Genomic DNA, 15,267 nt, shown 5'->3' with positions numbered 1-15,267 from the left:
ATCACTCAGAGTCCATAGTTTATATTAGGGACCATTCTTAGTCTTGTACCTCCTATGGACTTAGACAAATGTATAATGGCATGTATCCACCATTATGGTATCAGACAGAAGAGTTTCACTGCCCTAAAAGTCCTCTGTTCTCGGCCTTTTCAACCTCTCTGCCCTCTAATCCCTGGCAACCACAGATCTTCTTGCTGTCTCCATAGTTTTGCCTTTTCTAGAATGTCATATATTGGAATCATAAAGTTTGTAGCCTTTTCAGATTAGTTTCTTTCCCTTAGTAATATGCATTTAAGCTTCTTCCATGTCTTTTTTTTTTTTTTTTTTTTGAGACAGAGTCTCACTCTATTACCCAGGCTGGAGTGCAGTGGTGCAATCTCGGCTCACTGCAACCTCTGCCTCCCCAGTTCAAGTGATTCTCCTGTCTCAGCCTCCTGAGTAGCTGGGATTACAGGCTCCTGCCACCACACTCAGCTAATTTTTGTATGTTTAGTAGAGACAGGGTTTCACCATGTTAGCCAGGCTGGTCTCAAACTCCTGACCTCAGGTGATCCACGCATCTCGGCCTCCCAAAGTGCTGGGATTACAGTCTTCCATGTCTTTTACATGGCTTGATAACTCATTTCTGCTTAGCACTGAATAATAATCCATCATCTGGATATACCAAGTTTATTTGTCCATTTTCCTAGTGAAGGACATCTTGGTTGCTGTACAACCCTCACATCCAACTGGACCATTTTGTAAGCTCTATTAAATTTACATCAGTTTTAGCTATTGTTCATCTGTTTCCACAAAAGTTGTTACAATTCCTTGGCCTTTCTAAATTTTTGTTCAACTGTTAGTTCTGTTTCTTAGCTTCATTTCAGAGGACACTGTATAAACCCTTTATCTTTAATTCTGACTATTTATTGCCCACGATCAAAACACACATAAATGGATTTTTTGTGTGTGTGTGAGATCAGGTCTCACTCTGTCACCCAGGTTGGAGTGCAATGGCACAATCTTGGCTAACTGCAACCTCTACCTCCCAGGCTCAAGGAATCCTCCCACCTCAGCCTCCTGAGTAGCTGGGACCACAGGCACGTGCCACCACACTTGGATAATATTTTTGTATTTTTTGGTGGAGACAGGGTTTTGCCCTGTTGCCCAGGCTGGTCTCGAACTCCTGAGCCCAGGTGATCCACCCACCTCGGCATCCCAAAGTGCTGGGATTACAGGTGTGAGCCACTGCACCCAGCCTGAATTTTTGAGATGTATAAAATACTGGCAAAATTTTTGATCTACACACTTTTAAACCATTAAGTTCAAGTATAATAACTCCTTACATCACTGTTAGTTTCCAATCCATGGGGCCTAGGAATTCTAGAACAAAAGACAATGAAGCAACCACTTTTTCAAAAAATGACAGAAAATGAGTAAATAAAGTCATAGGATTCTACACAGTTGGAGAAATACAGAGAAAAAAACGCAAGATGGAAACTGGGGGAAATGCATGCCCAAGAACTCTATTTAGATGATCGCCTGTTATATATGTGGAGAAACCTGCACACCACCAAATGCAAATTGTGTTGCTCTTATAAGGGGAACAAACATTCATGGGTCAAAGAAGAAATTAGAGGTTTTAAACTGATATTGGCTGGGTGTGGTGGCTCATGCCTGTAATCCCAACACTTTGGGAGGCCAAAGCAGCCAGATCACGTGAGGTCAGGAGATCGAGACCAGCCTGGCTAACATGGTGAAACCCCCTCTTTACTAAAAATACAAAAATTAGCTGCGTGTGGTGGCAGGTGCCTGTAATCCCAGCTACTTGGGAGGCTGAGGAAGAAGAATCACTTGAACCTGGGAGGTGGTGGTTGCAGTGAGCCGAAATGGTGCCACTGCACTCCAGCCTGGGCAACAGAACAAGACTCCATCTCAAAAACTAACAAAAATCCCCCAAAAAACCCCAAAACGGATATGGTTAGGCTTTGTGTCCCTACCCAAATCTCACCTTGAATTAATCCCCAGGTGTTGAGGAAGGAACCAGGTGAAGGTGATTGGATCATGGGGGCAGTTTCCCCATGCTGTTCTCATGACAGTTCTCACGAGATCTAATGGTTTTATAAGAGGCTGTTGCCTCTTCACTCTGCCACTCTTCTCTCAGCAGGCTACTCTAGATCTCTTGAACTTTCTAGCTAATCAAGGGTACAAGGCATCTAGGTCAAAGGCCCAGCTTTGCCTACAGCAGGTCAAATATCTAGGCCTAATCTTAGCCAGAGGAACCAGGGCCCTCAGCAAGGAAAGAATACAGCCTATACTGGCTTATCCTTGCCCTAAGACATTAAAACAGCTGCGGGGGTTCCTTGGAATCACCGGCTTTTGCCAACTATGGATCCCTGGATACAGTGAGATAGCCAGGCCCCTCTATACTCTAATCAAGGAGACCCAGAGGGCAAATACTCATCTAGTAGAATGGGAACCAGAGGCAGAAACAGCCTTCAAAACCTTAAAGCAGGCCCTAGTACAAGTTCCAGCTTTAAGCCTTCCCACAGGACAAAACTTCTCTTTATACATCACAGAGAGAGCTGGGATAGCTCTTGGAGTCTTTACTCAGACTCGTGGGACAACCCCACAACCAGTGGCATACCTAAGTAAGGAAACTGATGTAGTAGCAAAAGGCTGGCTTCACTGTATAAGGGTAGTTGTGGCGGTGGCCATCTTAGTGTCAGAGGCTATCAAAATAATACAAGGAAAGGATCTTACTGTCTGGACTACTCATGATGTAAATGACATACTGGGTGCCAAAGGAAGTTTATGGCTATCAGACAACCGCCTACTTAGATACCAGGCGCTACTCCTTGAGGGACTGGTGCTTCAAATACGTATGTGTGTGGCCCTCAACCCTGCCACTTTTCTCCCAGAGGGTGGGGAACCAATCGCGCATGACTGCCAACAAATTATAGTCCAGACTTATGCCACCGAGATGATCTCTTAGAAGTACCCTTAGCTAATCCTGACCTTAACCTATATACCGATGGAAGTTCATTTGTGGAGAATGGGATACGAAGGGCAGGTTATGCCATAGTTAGTGATGTAACCATACTTGAAAGTAAGTCTCTTCCCCCAGGGGCCAGTGCCCAGTTAGCAGAACTAGTGGCACTTACCTGAGCCTTAGAATTGGGAAAGGGAAAAAGTATAAATGTATATACAGATAGCAAGTATGCTTATCTAATCCTACATGCCCATGCTACAATATGGAAAGAAAGGGAGTTCCTAACCTCTGGGGGAACCCCCATTAAATACCACAAGGACATTATGGAGTTATTGCACGCAGTGCAAAAACCCAAGGAGGTGGCAGTCTTACACTGCCAAAGCCATCAAAAAGGGGAAGGAGAGGGGAGAACAGCAGCATAAGTGTCTGGCAGAGGCAGGGAAATACCAGCAGAAAGGAAAGAGATAAAGCGACAGAAAGTCAAAGAGAAAGAAAGAGAAAGAGAGAGACGAAGTCAAAGACAGAAGGAAAGAGAGATATAGAAGTAATCAAGAAAAAACAGCATATCCTATTCCTTTAAAAGCCAGGGTAAATTTCTGTTTACCCAGCCAAGGCATATTCTTCTTATGTGGAACTTCAACCTATATCTGCCTCTCAGACAGTCTGCAAGAAATAATCAAATCTATCTTTACTCTACAATCCCAAATAGACTCTTTGGCAGCAGTGACTCTCCAAAACCGCCAAGGCCTAGACCTCCTCACTGCTGAGAAAGGAGGACTCTGCACCTTCTCAGGGAAAGAGTGTTGTTTTTACACTAACCAGTCAGGGATAGTAAGAGATGCTGCCCGGCGTTTACAGGAAAAGGCTTCTGAAACCAGACAACACCTTTCAAACTCTTATACCAACTTCTGGAGTTGGGCAACATGACTTCTCCCCTTTCTAGGTCCTGTGACAGCCATCTTGCTATTACTCGCCTTCGGGCCCTGTATTTTTAACCTCCTTCTCAAATTTGTTTCCTCTAGAATCAAGGCCATCAAGCTATAGATGGTCTTACAAATGGAACCCCAAATGAGCTCAACTAACAACTTCTACCGAGGACACCCGGACCGACCCACTGGCCCTTTCACTGGCCTAAAGAGTTCCCCTCTGGAGGACACTACAACTGCAGGGCCCCTTCTTCACCCCTATCCAGCAGAAAGTAGCTAGAGCTGTCATCGGCCAATTCCCAACAGCAGTTGGGGTGTCCTGTTTAGAGGGGAGATTGAGAAGTGAAGCCAGCTGGACTTCCTGGGTCGAATGGGGACTTGGAGAACTTTTCTGTCTAGCTAGAGGATTGTAAACACACCAATCAGCACTCTGTGTCTAGCTAAAGGTTTGTAAACGCACCAATCAGCACTCTGTGTCTAGCTAAAGATTGTAAATGCACCAATCAGCATTCTGTAAAATGGACCAATCAGCACTCTGTAAAATGGACCAATCAGTGCTCTGTAAAATGGACCAATCAGCAGGATGTGGGTGGGGCCAAATAAGGGAATAAAAGCTGGCCACCTGAGCCAGCAGCGGCAACCCACTTGGGTCCCCTTCCATGCTGTGGAAGCTTTGTTGTTTCGCTCTTCACGACAAATCTTGCTGCTGTTCACTCGTGGTCCACACTATCTTTATGAGCTGTAACACTCACTGTGAGGGTCTGCGGCTTCATTCCTGAAATCAGCAAGACCGCGAACCCACCGGGAGGAACAAACAACTCTGGACGTGCCACCTTTAAGAGCTGTAACACTCACTGCAAAGGTCTGCGGCTTCACTCCTGAAGTCAGCGAGACCACGCACCCACCAGAAGGAAGAAACTCTGGACACATCTGAACATCTAAAGGGACAAACTCTGGACACACCATCTTTAAGAGCTGTAACACTCACCACGAGGGTCCACAGCTTCATTCTTGAAGTCAGCGAGACCAAGAACCCACCGGAAGGAACCAACTCCAGACACAATGATTGTAAGTTTTCCGAGGCCTTCCCAGCCATGCAGAACTGTGAGTCAATTAAACCTCTTTTCTTTATAAATTACCCAGTCTCGGACAGTTCTTTATAGCAGTGTGAGAATGGACTAATACATAAACATTTAGTGTGAAAAACTAAAATATGGAAGAGAGTTTTAAGAAGACCTAGAAACAGGGTATCATCTTTAAAATCTCTAAATTTTGCACATAATATAGATATTTGAGAAACTGAATTAGTTCCTTCTTTGGAAGTCATTGCAGTACTTTCTTAGTTCCAAAGTTTGCTTAATGTTTCATAATCTGTGGCCCTTACTTTTTTAAACTGTCAGATGCTCCATGGATGGTATAACTACTCCTTTACCAAGCTTTCAGGGTACTGATACAGAAATGACTGAAGGAGCAGCCAGAGGGTGGAAAATGCTACCAGGAGGAACTTAAAAGAACAACAGAGCCAGAAAGTCAAGCTCAGACAAAGTCAAACAGAAAAAGGCAACATTAAATGCTGGAAACACCAGTTAGAAATACACTTTTGATGGGGTTAGTGGCAAAATCTAAGTAATTCAGAGCTGGAAAGACATGTATAGTAATTGGCAAGATTCAAGATAACTCTGATGTACCCTTGGCTCATTTTCATCAGCCAATGAACTACCTAAAAGGTAAAAACTGATAATAGACACCAAGCTTAGTATATAATAAATAGTCAATAAATATTGTCTTCCCTCCCACTGCCATCTCTAGGTCATCAGAGAAGCTCTGTTCTTAATGTACAGCCATGTAGCATACAGTAGGTGGATGATTTAACTCTAACACAGACCGAAGTTCCATGTGTACGCACCTGATTGCCATAAGCATACAAAAAGTGGCTTCGGGGATGAAATACCATTCCAACGGGAGAAGAGAACGATGAAGGAAACTGAAAAATTGGAAATTTTGATTGTGGATTTGGTTCATTATTTCTCAGGGTGCTCACAGAGGCAATGGCAGTTTTCCTGACCTAGGTAAACAAAGAATGAGCAAGTCATAAGAATGTTGCCATTATTATTAGTCTGTGTTACAATTTTTAGAATTTCCTGTTACTTGTATTTTGATTAAGAGAGAGATACACTCACTAACACAACATAGAACTAGAAGGATTAGCAGTAATTGTTATCTCTTTACTTCACCAGTCTGGCCCCTGCTACACTCCCATCTTATAGTTGTTGAAAATGAAGTTTAGGAGATTAAATAATTTGTTGAAAGTTCTATAATTAACAGCAAAGAGAGGTTTATTATAGAATCACTGCTGAACTTGTCAGACAGACTCCAAAGCCCATGCTTATGACTATCATGCCAAAAGTGTGGATGCCTAAGCCACACCCCAGTTCTATTCAACCGTTATTTTAAAGGGGATCAGAAGATGACACCTCAAGCTGGGCGCAGTCTTCAGCTTAAAATTATCTTTATATAAAAGTGGTTTGTAATCTCAGCACTTTGGGAGGCCTATGTGAGAGGACTGCTTGAGCCTAGGCATTTGAGAACAGCCTGGTCAACAAAGTGAGACCCAACTGCACTAAAAAAAAATTAAAAATTAGCCAGGCATGGTGGCATGCACCTGTAGTCCCAGCTACTAATCAGGCCGAGGCAGAGGATGGCTTGAGCCAGGAGTTAGAGTCTGTGGTGAGCTATAATCACACCACTGCCCTCCAGCCTGAGTGACAGAGTGAGACCGTCTCAAAAGAAAAAAAAAAGAGATATGAAACCACAAAATATGCCACTTTTGGCCAGGCACAGTGGCTTATGCCTGTAATCCCAGCACTTTGGGAGGCCGAACTGGGTGGATCAGTTGAGGCCAGGAGTTCGAGCCTAGCCTGGACAGACAACATGGCAAAACCCTGTCTCTACTAAAAATACAAAAATTAGCCGGCATTGTGGCACACACCTGTAATTTGGGAGGCTGAGGTGGGAGAATCTCTTGAACCCAGGAGGCAGAGGTTGCAGTGAGCCAAGATCGCTCCACTGCACTCCAGCCTGGGTGACAGGGACCCTGTCTCAAAACAGAAAAATGCCACTTTTATATAAAGATAATTTTAAGCTGAAGACTGTTGAGATTCAACAGATGCAGAGAAAAAACTTTGGAGCCTTTTGTGTCTGACTAAAAGCAGGAACTGCTGGGAAATGAGGCCGACAGAAATTCCTCTTTGGGGCAGATCTACTCCTAGAAGGAAGAATGTAAATAAAACCTGTACCAAATCCCTTCTCCAGAGGAGTTTCATAGCCCTGAATGAGAAGGAAAGACCACTCATACCTGGATTTACAAACATTATCAAAAACATTCATATCTGCTGGCCAGGCGCTGTGGCTCATGCCTGCAATTCCAGCACTTTCAGAAGCCAATGTGGGTGGATCACTTGAGGTCAGGAGTTCAAGACCAGCCTGGCCAATATGACAAAACCCCATCTCTACTAAAAAGTACAAAAATTGGCCAGGTGTGGTGGCAGGCACCTATAATCCCAGCTACTTGGGAGGCTATGGCAGGAGAATCGCTTGAGCCTGGGAGGCAGAGGTTGCAGCGAGCCAAGGTTGCAGTGAGCCAATCTTGCACCATTGCACTCCAGCCTGGGCAGCAGAGCAAGACCCCATCTCAAAAAAAACCCAAAAAACCAACAAACAAAAAAAATCGTCTCTCCTGTTTGCTGTCCTGAAAACCCATTTATCTTTTTTTTTTTTTTAAAAGCAATTTGTTTTTCCATAAATGGTTTTCTCCCTCTCCCCTTCACCTATTAAGATGGTACCTAACCTCCACATTTTAACCTAATCACTGAGTTTCCCATGTGTGCACATGCAGATAAACTGTTTTCTCCTATTAATCTTTTTTTTTTTGGTTTAATTTGCAAGGCTCCAGTCATTGAACATAAGAAGGTGGAGGAAAGAGTTTTTTCCTTCCCTACAATCTTGACAATAGGGGCCGAACTTACGGTTTTATTTGTTTGTTTGTTTTCTTAGACTGGGTTTTGCTCTGTCAGCTCGCCTGGTGTGCTAGAGTGCAGTAGTGCCTCACTGTGGTCTTGAAATCCTGGCCTCAAGCCTCCTGCCTCAGCCTCCTGAGTTGCTGGGATTACAGGCATGAGCCATCACAACTGTCAGTTTATGTGTTTTTTAATGGCTTTAAGAAGAATTCTAATTCACAGGTAGGGTTAAGGATGTTTGGAAGAAAAAAATATAGATCTGTGGCAATTACTTCCATTTTTTTTCTGTTTAACCATTTTATGGAATCTTAAATTTATATAGAAAAATCCCAGCTTATATTCTTTAGAGAATTAGCAAGGGAGAATCACTGTGCCTACAGCATCATGTTTTCCATTTTCATCAAAATGAATGACAATCAGGTGAGAAATCTCTAAAGTGTCAAGCTATATTATTGATCTTAAATAATTTTGCTGTAGCCAATTTTATAGGTTCTATTGCCAGACATAACAAGAACTTGAAAATAACTTTTGCTAAGGTAAATTTTTATTGTTGTCATGTCGAGATAAATTCCCTCTGGGATATAAGGCCTACCTTGTTATAGAAGAGGTAAACTCCAGTACCATGCTCTTGGTCAACAAGAAATGTTAGCACAGTTGGAAGAATTTTTATTCCTTTAAAAATGTGAGGTAAGCAGGGTACCCATTCAAGAAATGGTTCCTGACTATAAAAACAAGAGCTTGACTATAAAAAAAAGGAGGGAAAAATTAATGCTGTTTTTGAAATATAAGTTCTAATTCTCTTAGTGAAACTAGCCCAATTGTTCACAGAAGTAATATTTACAGTTTTTTGAACAAACAGAAATTAACCCTCCCTCCCTGGTCTTAAAACCCACTGGTCTTTAAACTCCCTGGTCTTAAAACCTACATTTGTCTCATCTGAATTCCTTCTTTAGGAAATCGACCCTTGGGCAAGAAACTTGACCCTTAGGCAAGGAACTGAAACTCAACAGATCACCACATCCAGATAATGAGAAGTCAGACTCCTCATCCATCATGATTGCTTCCTCACCCATCTCTAATTCCTGTTTTCCTACTTTCCTTTCGGTGTAAATCCCCCAAGTTTACTCAGAGAGACAGGTTTGAGATTTTTATCTACCATTCTCCTTGGCTGCAGCACCCGATTAAAGCCTTCCTCCCTGGCAATACTTGTTGACTCAGTGACTGGCAGTCTATACAGCAAGCAGCAGGACCTAGACTGAATTCCTGGTGTTTTAGTAACAATAGAAAAATAAATTAACAACCATCGTATTGCTCTGACTGATCACAATTGTTTTTTTAAAAAATCCTTAATGTGGCTGGGTTTGGTGGCTGATGCCTGTAACCCTAGCACTTTGGGAGGCCAAGGGGGGTGGGTCATGAGGTCAAGAGATCAAGACCATTCTGGCCAACATGGTGAAACCCCATGTCTACTAAAAATACAAAAATTAGCTGGACGTGGTGGAGCATGCCTGTAGTCCCAGCTACTTGGGATGCTGAGGCAGGAGAATCGCTTGAACCTGGGAGGCAGAGGTTGCAGTGAGCCAAGATCATGCCGCTGCACTCCAGCCTGGAGACAGAGCGAGACTCCGTCTCAAAAAAAAAAAAAATCCTTAATGTCTGTGCGTCTCTTCTGAGGGATATGAGCCCAGAAAACATTGCAATGCATGTCTTTCTGGTACAAATTGTTTTTCTAGAATCATTGCTTAGGTCCTGATTAACATAATTAGGTAAGTACTAATAAACCCAAGTAGAAACACCACTGGGAGCAAAGAGTGATTGTGAAGCCTTTCAGTCTGTAGAATTGCCATTTTTTAGATTAATCACAATCCATGAAGTCATGCACAACAAAATTTCTTAACTTATAAAATATTCAGTATCATACCTCACTTAGGGTTCTGTTTCTCTCAAAGGTGACTGTAACATAATCAACTATAAAATAAATACAAGGGTACAGGAATTATGAGCACATCTGTATTTCTAAAACTGGAAGGGTTAGTCTTAATAGTCTTCATGAAAATCATAGAAATTATTTTTACAAGTAAACCTTATGGTAAATGAAAATAATAATAATAAGAGTTATGTATCATCAAGTAATGTACACTCAAATCTAGTTTTCTTATCCCTATTTCAAGTGTACATACTGTCTCAGATTTAAGTTAGAATTTTTTTGTTTTAGGCCATTAACTTATATAAAGCAAACTTATCTTTCTATTTTGTTCTAGTTTTATTTTATGTCATTTTATTGAATCTAGTTGTAACTGAGTAGCATAGATTCAAAATGAATTTTAAAACTTTTTTTATTCCTTTCTTGATTTTTGCCTTGAAAACATACTTTGGAACTTTGTTTCCCTCCCTTCCCACTCGACACTCCCTGCACTGCTAGCTTATCTAATTATGTTTCTGCTTAGAAGTCCCAGGGGCTAATTTTGAAACAAATAAGACATGAAGACTCAGTTGTAAAATTCCAGAGATTACCTCAAGGAGGTTAGTCTACAACCTGGCCATCATGGAGATGACACCAGCCTATGCTCCAGGTGGACCATGATTAAAGATAGCCACTGGGACAAGACATACAGACCTTATACCCAGCATCATTCCTGCATGCCTCCAACCCCAAGATCCCCCTTCTAAACTCCTCTCCCCAGTCTAAAGTTTGGAATGGTCTTTTAAAGGTGTGAGCCTGGCCACTCTCCCTACTGCTAGCTTTTGGAATAAAAGTCACTTTCCTTTCACTGCATCTCATCCTTGTTCATTTGGCTTTATATGTGGCAAGCAGCCAAGCTTGCATTCATTACAAATTTAGTAGTCCATTTAGGGAGTCTGCATTTTGAGTGGTCTAGTCTGTCAATCTGGTTTGCAACGAGTGGGGCAATTGGCCACAGCCGTGTGCCAGGGCTTTCCTATTCATGCTACTGGATGGGACAAGAGTGGCTCATGAATACTAGCTGCTGCTGGCTAGCTGACCCTGCAGCTGGGGCTGTGGGCATTTTCCTGGCAGCTGCTGAGATACTTTAGTCTCAGGAAATTTCCCTTCTCTCCCTGTCATGGTGTTAGCTGCCTACTACACTTTGCTGATGCAGGGAAAGTGACATGTGAAGAAGTTGACAGACTTCAGAACTGGATAAGTCAACTGGAATGCACCCAGGTCTCCTCTGTCTCTTCTGTGGTAACACTTGAGCTCTGCTCCATTTGGATGTAGCTGCTTGTGACATTGTCTGGGCAGGTACACCATCTTTATCTGTGGTACCACTTGAGCTTTGTTCTGTTTTGACCTAGCTGCTCATGGGGCCATCTGAAGTTGAGACAAGGTTTCAGGACTTTTATCTAGTCCCCTTGATGGGGAATCAGGCTGGGAGTGCACCATCTGAATCTGTAGCTGTGTATGTATGTGATCTACATTTGGGCCCTTATCTACTTGCAACTTTCTTTCCTTCTTTCTCTACCCTTTAAGGCAGCCTGTATAAGCCCCCCACTCAATCTAGGGATCCAACCCTGAAGTAGAACAACTTCTGTCACCCTGGCTCTTGGCTGGGTTGCTCTTTCTCGGACCCCAAAGTACTTTTCAGAGCTGTGCCAAATCTTATGGGGGAAAGAAGCATGTGAATTCTTCTATGGGTTGTCTAAATGGGCCTGTATCCCACTTATGGTTTTCAATGCTATTTGTCGGAAATACCTGGGATAAATGTTTAAACAGTTCCAACTCCAATTCTTTTGCCCTTTCTGTCCATTTGTTTTGCCATCTCATTTGTTGCCCTTCCATTACTGCTTACTGGGATTGCAGCAGGACCTGGACTTAAACTAAGGTTGATGTGCTAAAAAAAAGGCTATACTGGTCATTGCCAGTCATTAGCCTGTTGGGGAAATTAATTCTTTGACATCTTTGGCTCTCCTAACTGTGTGGCAAAATTTACACAGGCATGCCTATTGGTACCATCAACACTGGTTGTATAAAGTAAGGAGAATTCACCCAACTCCTGGCAATCTAGTTGCAGGGAATTATTGACACAGAGGCAAAAGCAAAACATCAATATAGGCTGCTCCTCTGCTCACTAGAGGCCCCTGATTTTGTCATCCTCTTTGGGACTCCAGCTGGTTACATATTATGGTCCATTTCTGTGCACATTTTAAACTGATGGGCAAGTTATAGTAAAAAAAAAAAAAATCAGAGCTCACATGGTTAATTTGCAACTATAAAGTTAATCAGAGTTCTAAAGCTGTCTATCTTCTTTTTTTTTTTTTTTTTTTGCCTGCCTTGAATCTGCTTTGACTAAGCCGTGGTGCTAAGACTCATTATTTATGTTCTAACTGAAATGTAAACATTGGAAACTCACTTGGAATGGAAGGAAAAAAAAGGATAAAAGAGACTTTTAAAAACTAAACTGCCACATTAAATTTAAAGTAGTTTTTTCTAATTCTGTAAGGAATGTCAATGGTATGGAACCAAAAAAGAGCCCGTATAGCCAAGACAATCCTAAGCAAAAAGAACAAAGCTGGAGGCATCATGCTACCTGACTTCAAACTATACTACAAGTCTACAGTAACCAATACAGCATGGTACTGGTAACAAAACAGACATCTAGACCAATGGAACATAACAGAGACCTCAGAAATAACGCCACACATCTACAACCATCTCATCTTCCAAAAACCTGAGAAAAATAAGCAATGGGGAAAGAACTCCCTATTTAATAAATGGTGCTGGGAAAACTGGCTAGCCATATGCAGAAAACTGAAACTGAATCCCTTCCTCACACCTTATAGAAAAATTAACTCAAGATGGATTAAAGACTTAAATGTAAAACCCAAAGCCATAAAAATCCTAGAAGAAAACCTAGGCAATACCATTCAGGACATAGGCATGGGCAAAGACTTCATGATGAAAACACCAAAAGCAATTGTAACAAAAGCCAAAATTGACAAACAGGATCTAATTAAACTAAAGAGCTTCTGCACAGCAAAAGAAACTATCGTTAGAGGGAGCAGGCAACCTACAGAATGAGAGAATATTTTTGTAATCTACCCATCTGACAAAGGGCTAATATCCAGAATCTACAAGGAACTTAAACAAATTTACAAGAAAAAAAAACAAACAACCCCATCAAAAAGTGGGCAAAGGATACGAACAGACACTTCTCAAAATAAGACATTTATGCGGCCAACAAACATAAGAGAAAAAAGTACAGGCCGGGCGCGGTGGCTCACGCCTGTAATCCCAGCACTTTGGGAGGCTGAGGTGGGCAGATCAAAAGGTCAGGAGATCAAGACCATCCTGGCTAATGCGGTGAAACCCCGTCTCTACTAAAAAAAATACAAAAATTAGCCGGGCATGGTGGCAGGCGCCTGCAGTCCCAGCTACTAGGGAGGCTGAGACAGGAGAATGGCGCAAACCCAGGAGGCGGAGCTTGCAGTGAGCCAAGATTGTGCCAGTGCACTCCAGCCTGGGTGACAGAGCGAGACTCCGTCTCTAAAAAAAAAAGTGCAACATCACTAATTGTTAAAGAAACGCAAATTAAAACCACAATGAGATACCATCTTACGCCTGTCAGAATGGCGATTATTAAAAAGCCAAGAAACAATAGATGCTGGCAAGGCTGTGGAGAAATAGGAATGCTTTTACACTGTTGGTGGGAATGTAAATTAGTTCAGCCATTGTGGAGACAGTGTGGCAATCTCTCAAGGATCTAGAACCAGAAATGCCATTTGACCCAGCAATCCCATTACTGGGTATATACTCAAAGAGAAATAAATCATTCTACTATAAAGGCACATGTGCATTTGGGCCCTTATCTACTTGCTACTTTATTGCAGCACTAGTTACAATAGCAAAGACATGCAACCAACCCAAATACCCATCAATGATAGACAGGATAAAGAAAATGGGTACATGTACACCATGGAATACTATGCAGCCCTAAAAAGGAAGGAGATCATGTCCTTTGCAGGGACATGAACGAAGCTGGAAGTCATAATCCTCAGCAAACTAACACAGGAACAGAAGAAAACCAAACACCACATGTTCTTCCTCATAAGTGGGAGTTGAACGATGAGAACACATGGACACAGGGAAGGGAACAACACACACCAGGGCCAGTTGGCAGGTGGGGGGCAAGGGGAGAGAGAGCATTAGGACAAATAGCTAATGCATGTGGGGCTTAAAACCTAGATAATGGTTGATAGATGCAGCAAACCACCACGGCACATACATACCTTTGTAACAAGCCTACACGTTCTGCACTTGTATCCCGGAACTTAAAGTAAAATAAAAATAAAAATAAAAAACAAAACTGAACTGCCATAGAGACTGCTTTACCCAAATATTGGTCCATTGCCTTTCTTGGATTACCTACTAAGGCAAACAAAGTTCAGCCATGTGAACAGATTCCAATTTTGTCACGAAAATAATTCAGATCCAGCTATCTTTTATAAAATGATGAGATTATATTGCTATCTTGTGGCTAGAATTCTAAGGTAAAAGCTATTGGATATTTGTGTGTGTGCATATACATGTTTAGATATGTTTATGTGATGTTGATGTATTATGTGATGTGTCACATCTGGCACGCTACCAAGCTGGCCTATGAGTAAATGAGTACTCATAAATGAAATCCAAAAGCTCTTCAAGTTCACATGCATCTTTGGTAAATAAAACTGGTTTTAAATATGATTAATAAAATTAACATAGAAATGTCTTCAGAAGTGTCAGCATACATTTTTGTCTGAGTTTACTGATTAGCTATGTTTTGTATTTACCTCTGCTAGATATATTAAGCTGTCTGGATTTGGCATAAGAGTTATAAGGCTATAAACCCAGCCAAAAGCAGAATGATCTTTGTTTGTATAATTTTTTTTGATAAATAAGACTAATTTAATATTGGTGGTTCAATAAGAACAGCTGAATCTTCTTCAGCAAAATGCCCATGTGTTTAACTTTAAGGTTCTTAGGTGAACCCCTGATGTTTACAAGCTTTAAAAATTGTTAACAGGAAAATAACTTTAAATGATGACTAGTGCTGTCTAATATCTCAGTTTTCAAAAGTAATCTGGATAAATGATTAAAAATGAAAAAAATCAAATACATGTAAATGGGGTAAATGCTTGCAGGTAAACTTTTTATGCAATTTAAAATCTTAAAATTATTTTGGATGCTCATTTGGATGTCTGGGTCATTTCCAACTAAAAAAGGGTTATGATGTGGGAAAACATGTTTATAAACTTTGTAGAATTATTTCATCTATAAAATGTTAACATCTGATAAACAGTTCAGGATTTCTTGCTTCCTAAGCTTTCACTAAAGTTTAAAGTTATTAAAAATAAA

The 15,267-nt window shown here is 41.5% G+C and overlaps 1 protein-coding gene across 1 annotated transcript in view; it reads right to left on the bottom strand.

The window, feature by feature from the left end:
• CATSPERB (cation channel sperm associated auxiliary subunit beta) overlaps positions 1–15,267 on the bottom strand; it is a 153,847-nt gene that overhangs the window by 81,405 nt on the left and 57,175 nt on the right. Inside the window, exons 11-13 of the mRNA XM_030803388.1 lie at positions 9,835–9,881; positions 8,506–8,655; positions 5,804–5,962 (exon numbers count right to left, since the gene is read on the bottom strand). Coding sequence (XP_030659248.1) covers positions 5,804–5,962; positions 8,506–8,655; positions 9,835–9,881 — 356 coding nt within the window. The remainder of the gene's footprint in view (positions 1–5,803; positions 5,963–8,505; positions 8,656–9,834; positions 9,882–15,267) is intronic.

This window comes from Nomascus leucogenys, chromosome 22a (assembly GCF_006542625.1).
Source record: "Nomascus leucogenys isolate Asia chromosome 22a, Asia_NLE_v1, whole genome shotgun sequence".
NCBI classification, from domain to species: Eukaryota; Metazoa; Chordata; class Mammalia; order Primates; family Hylobatidae; genus Nomascus; species Nomascus leucogenys.
This window is presented reverse-complemented; position numbering and strand designations above follow the sequence as displayed.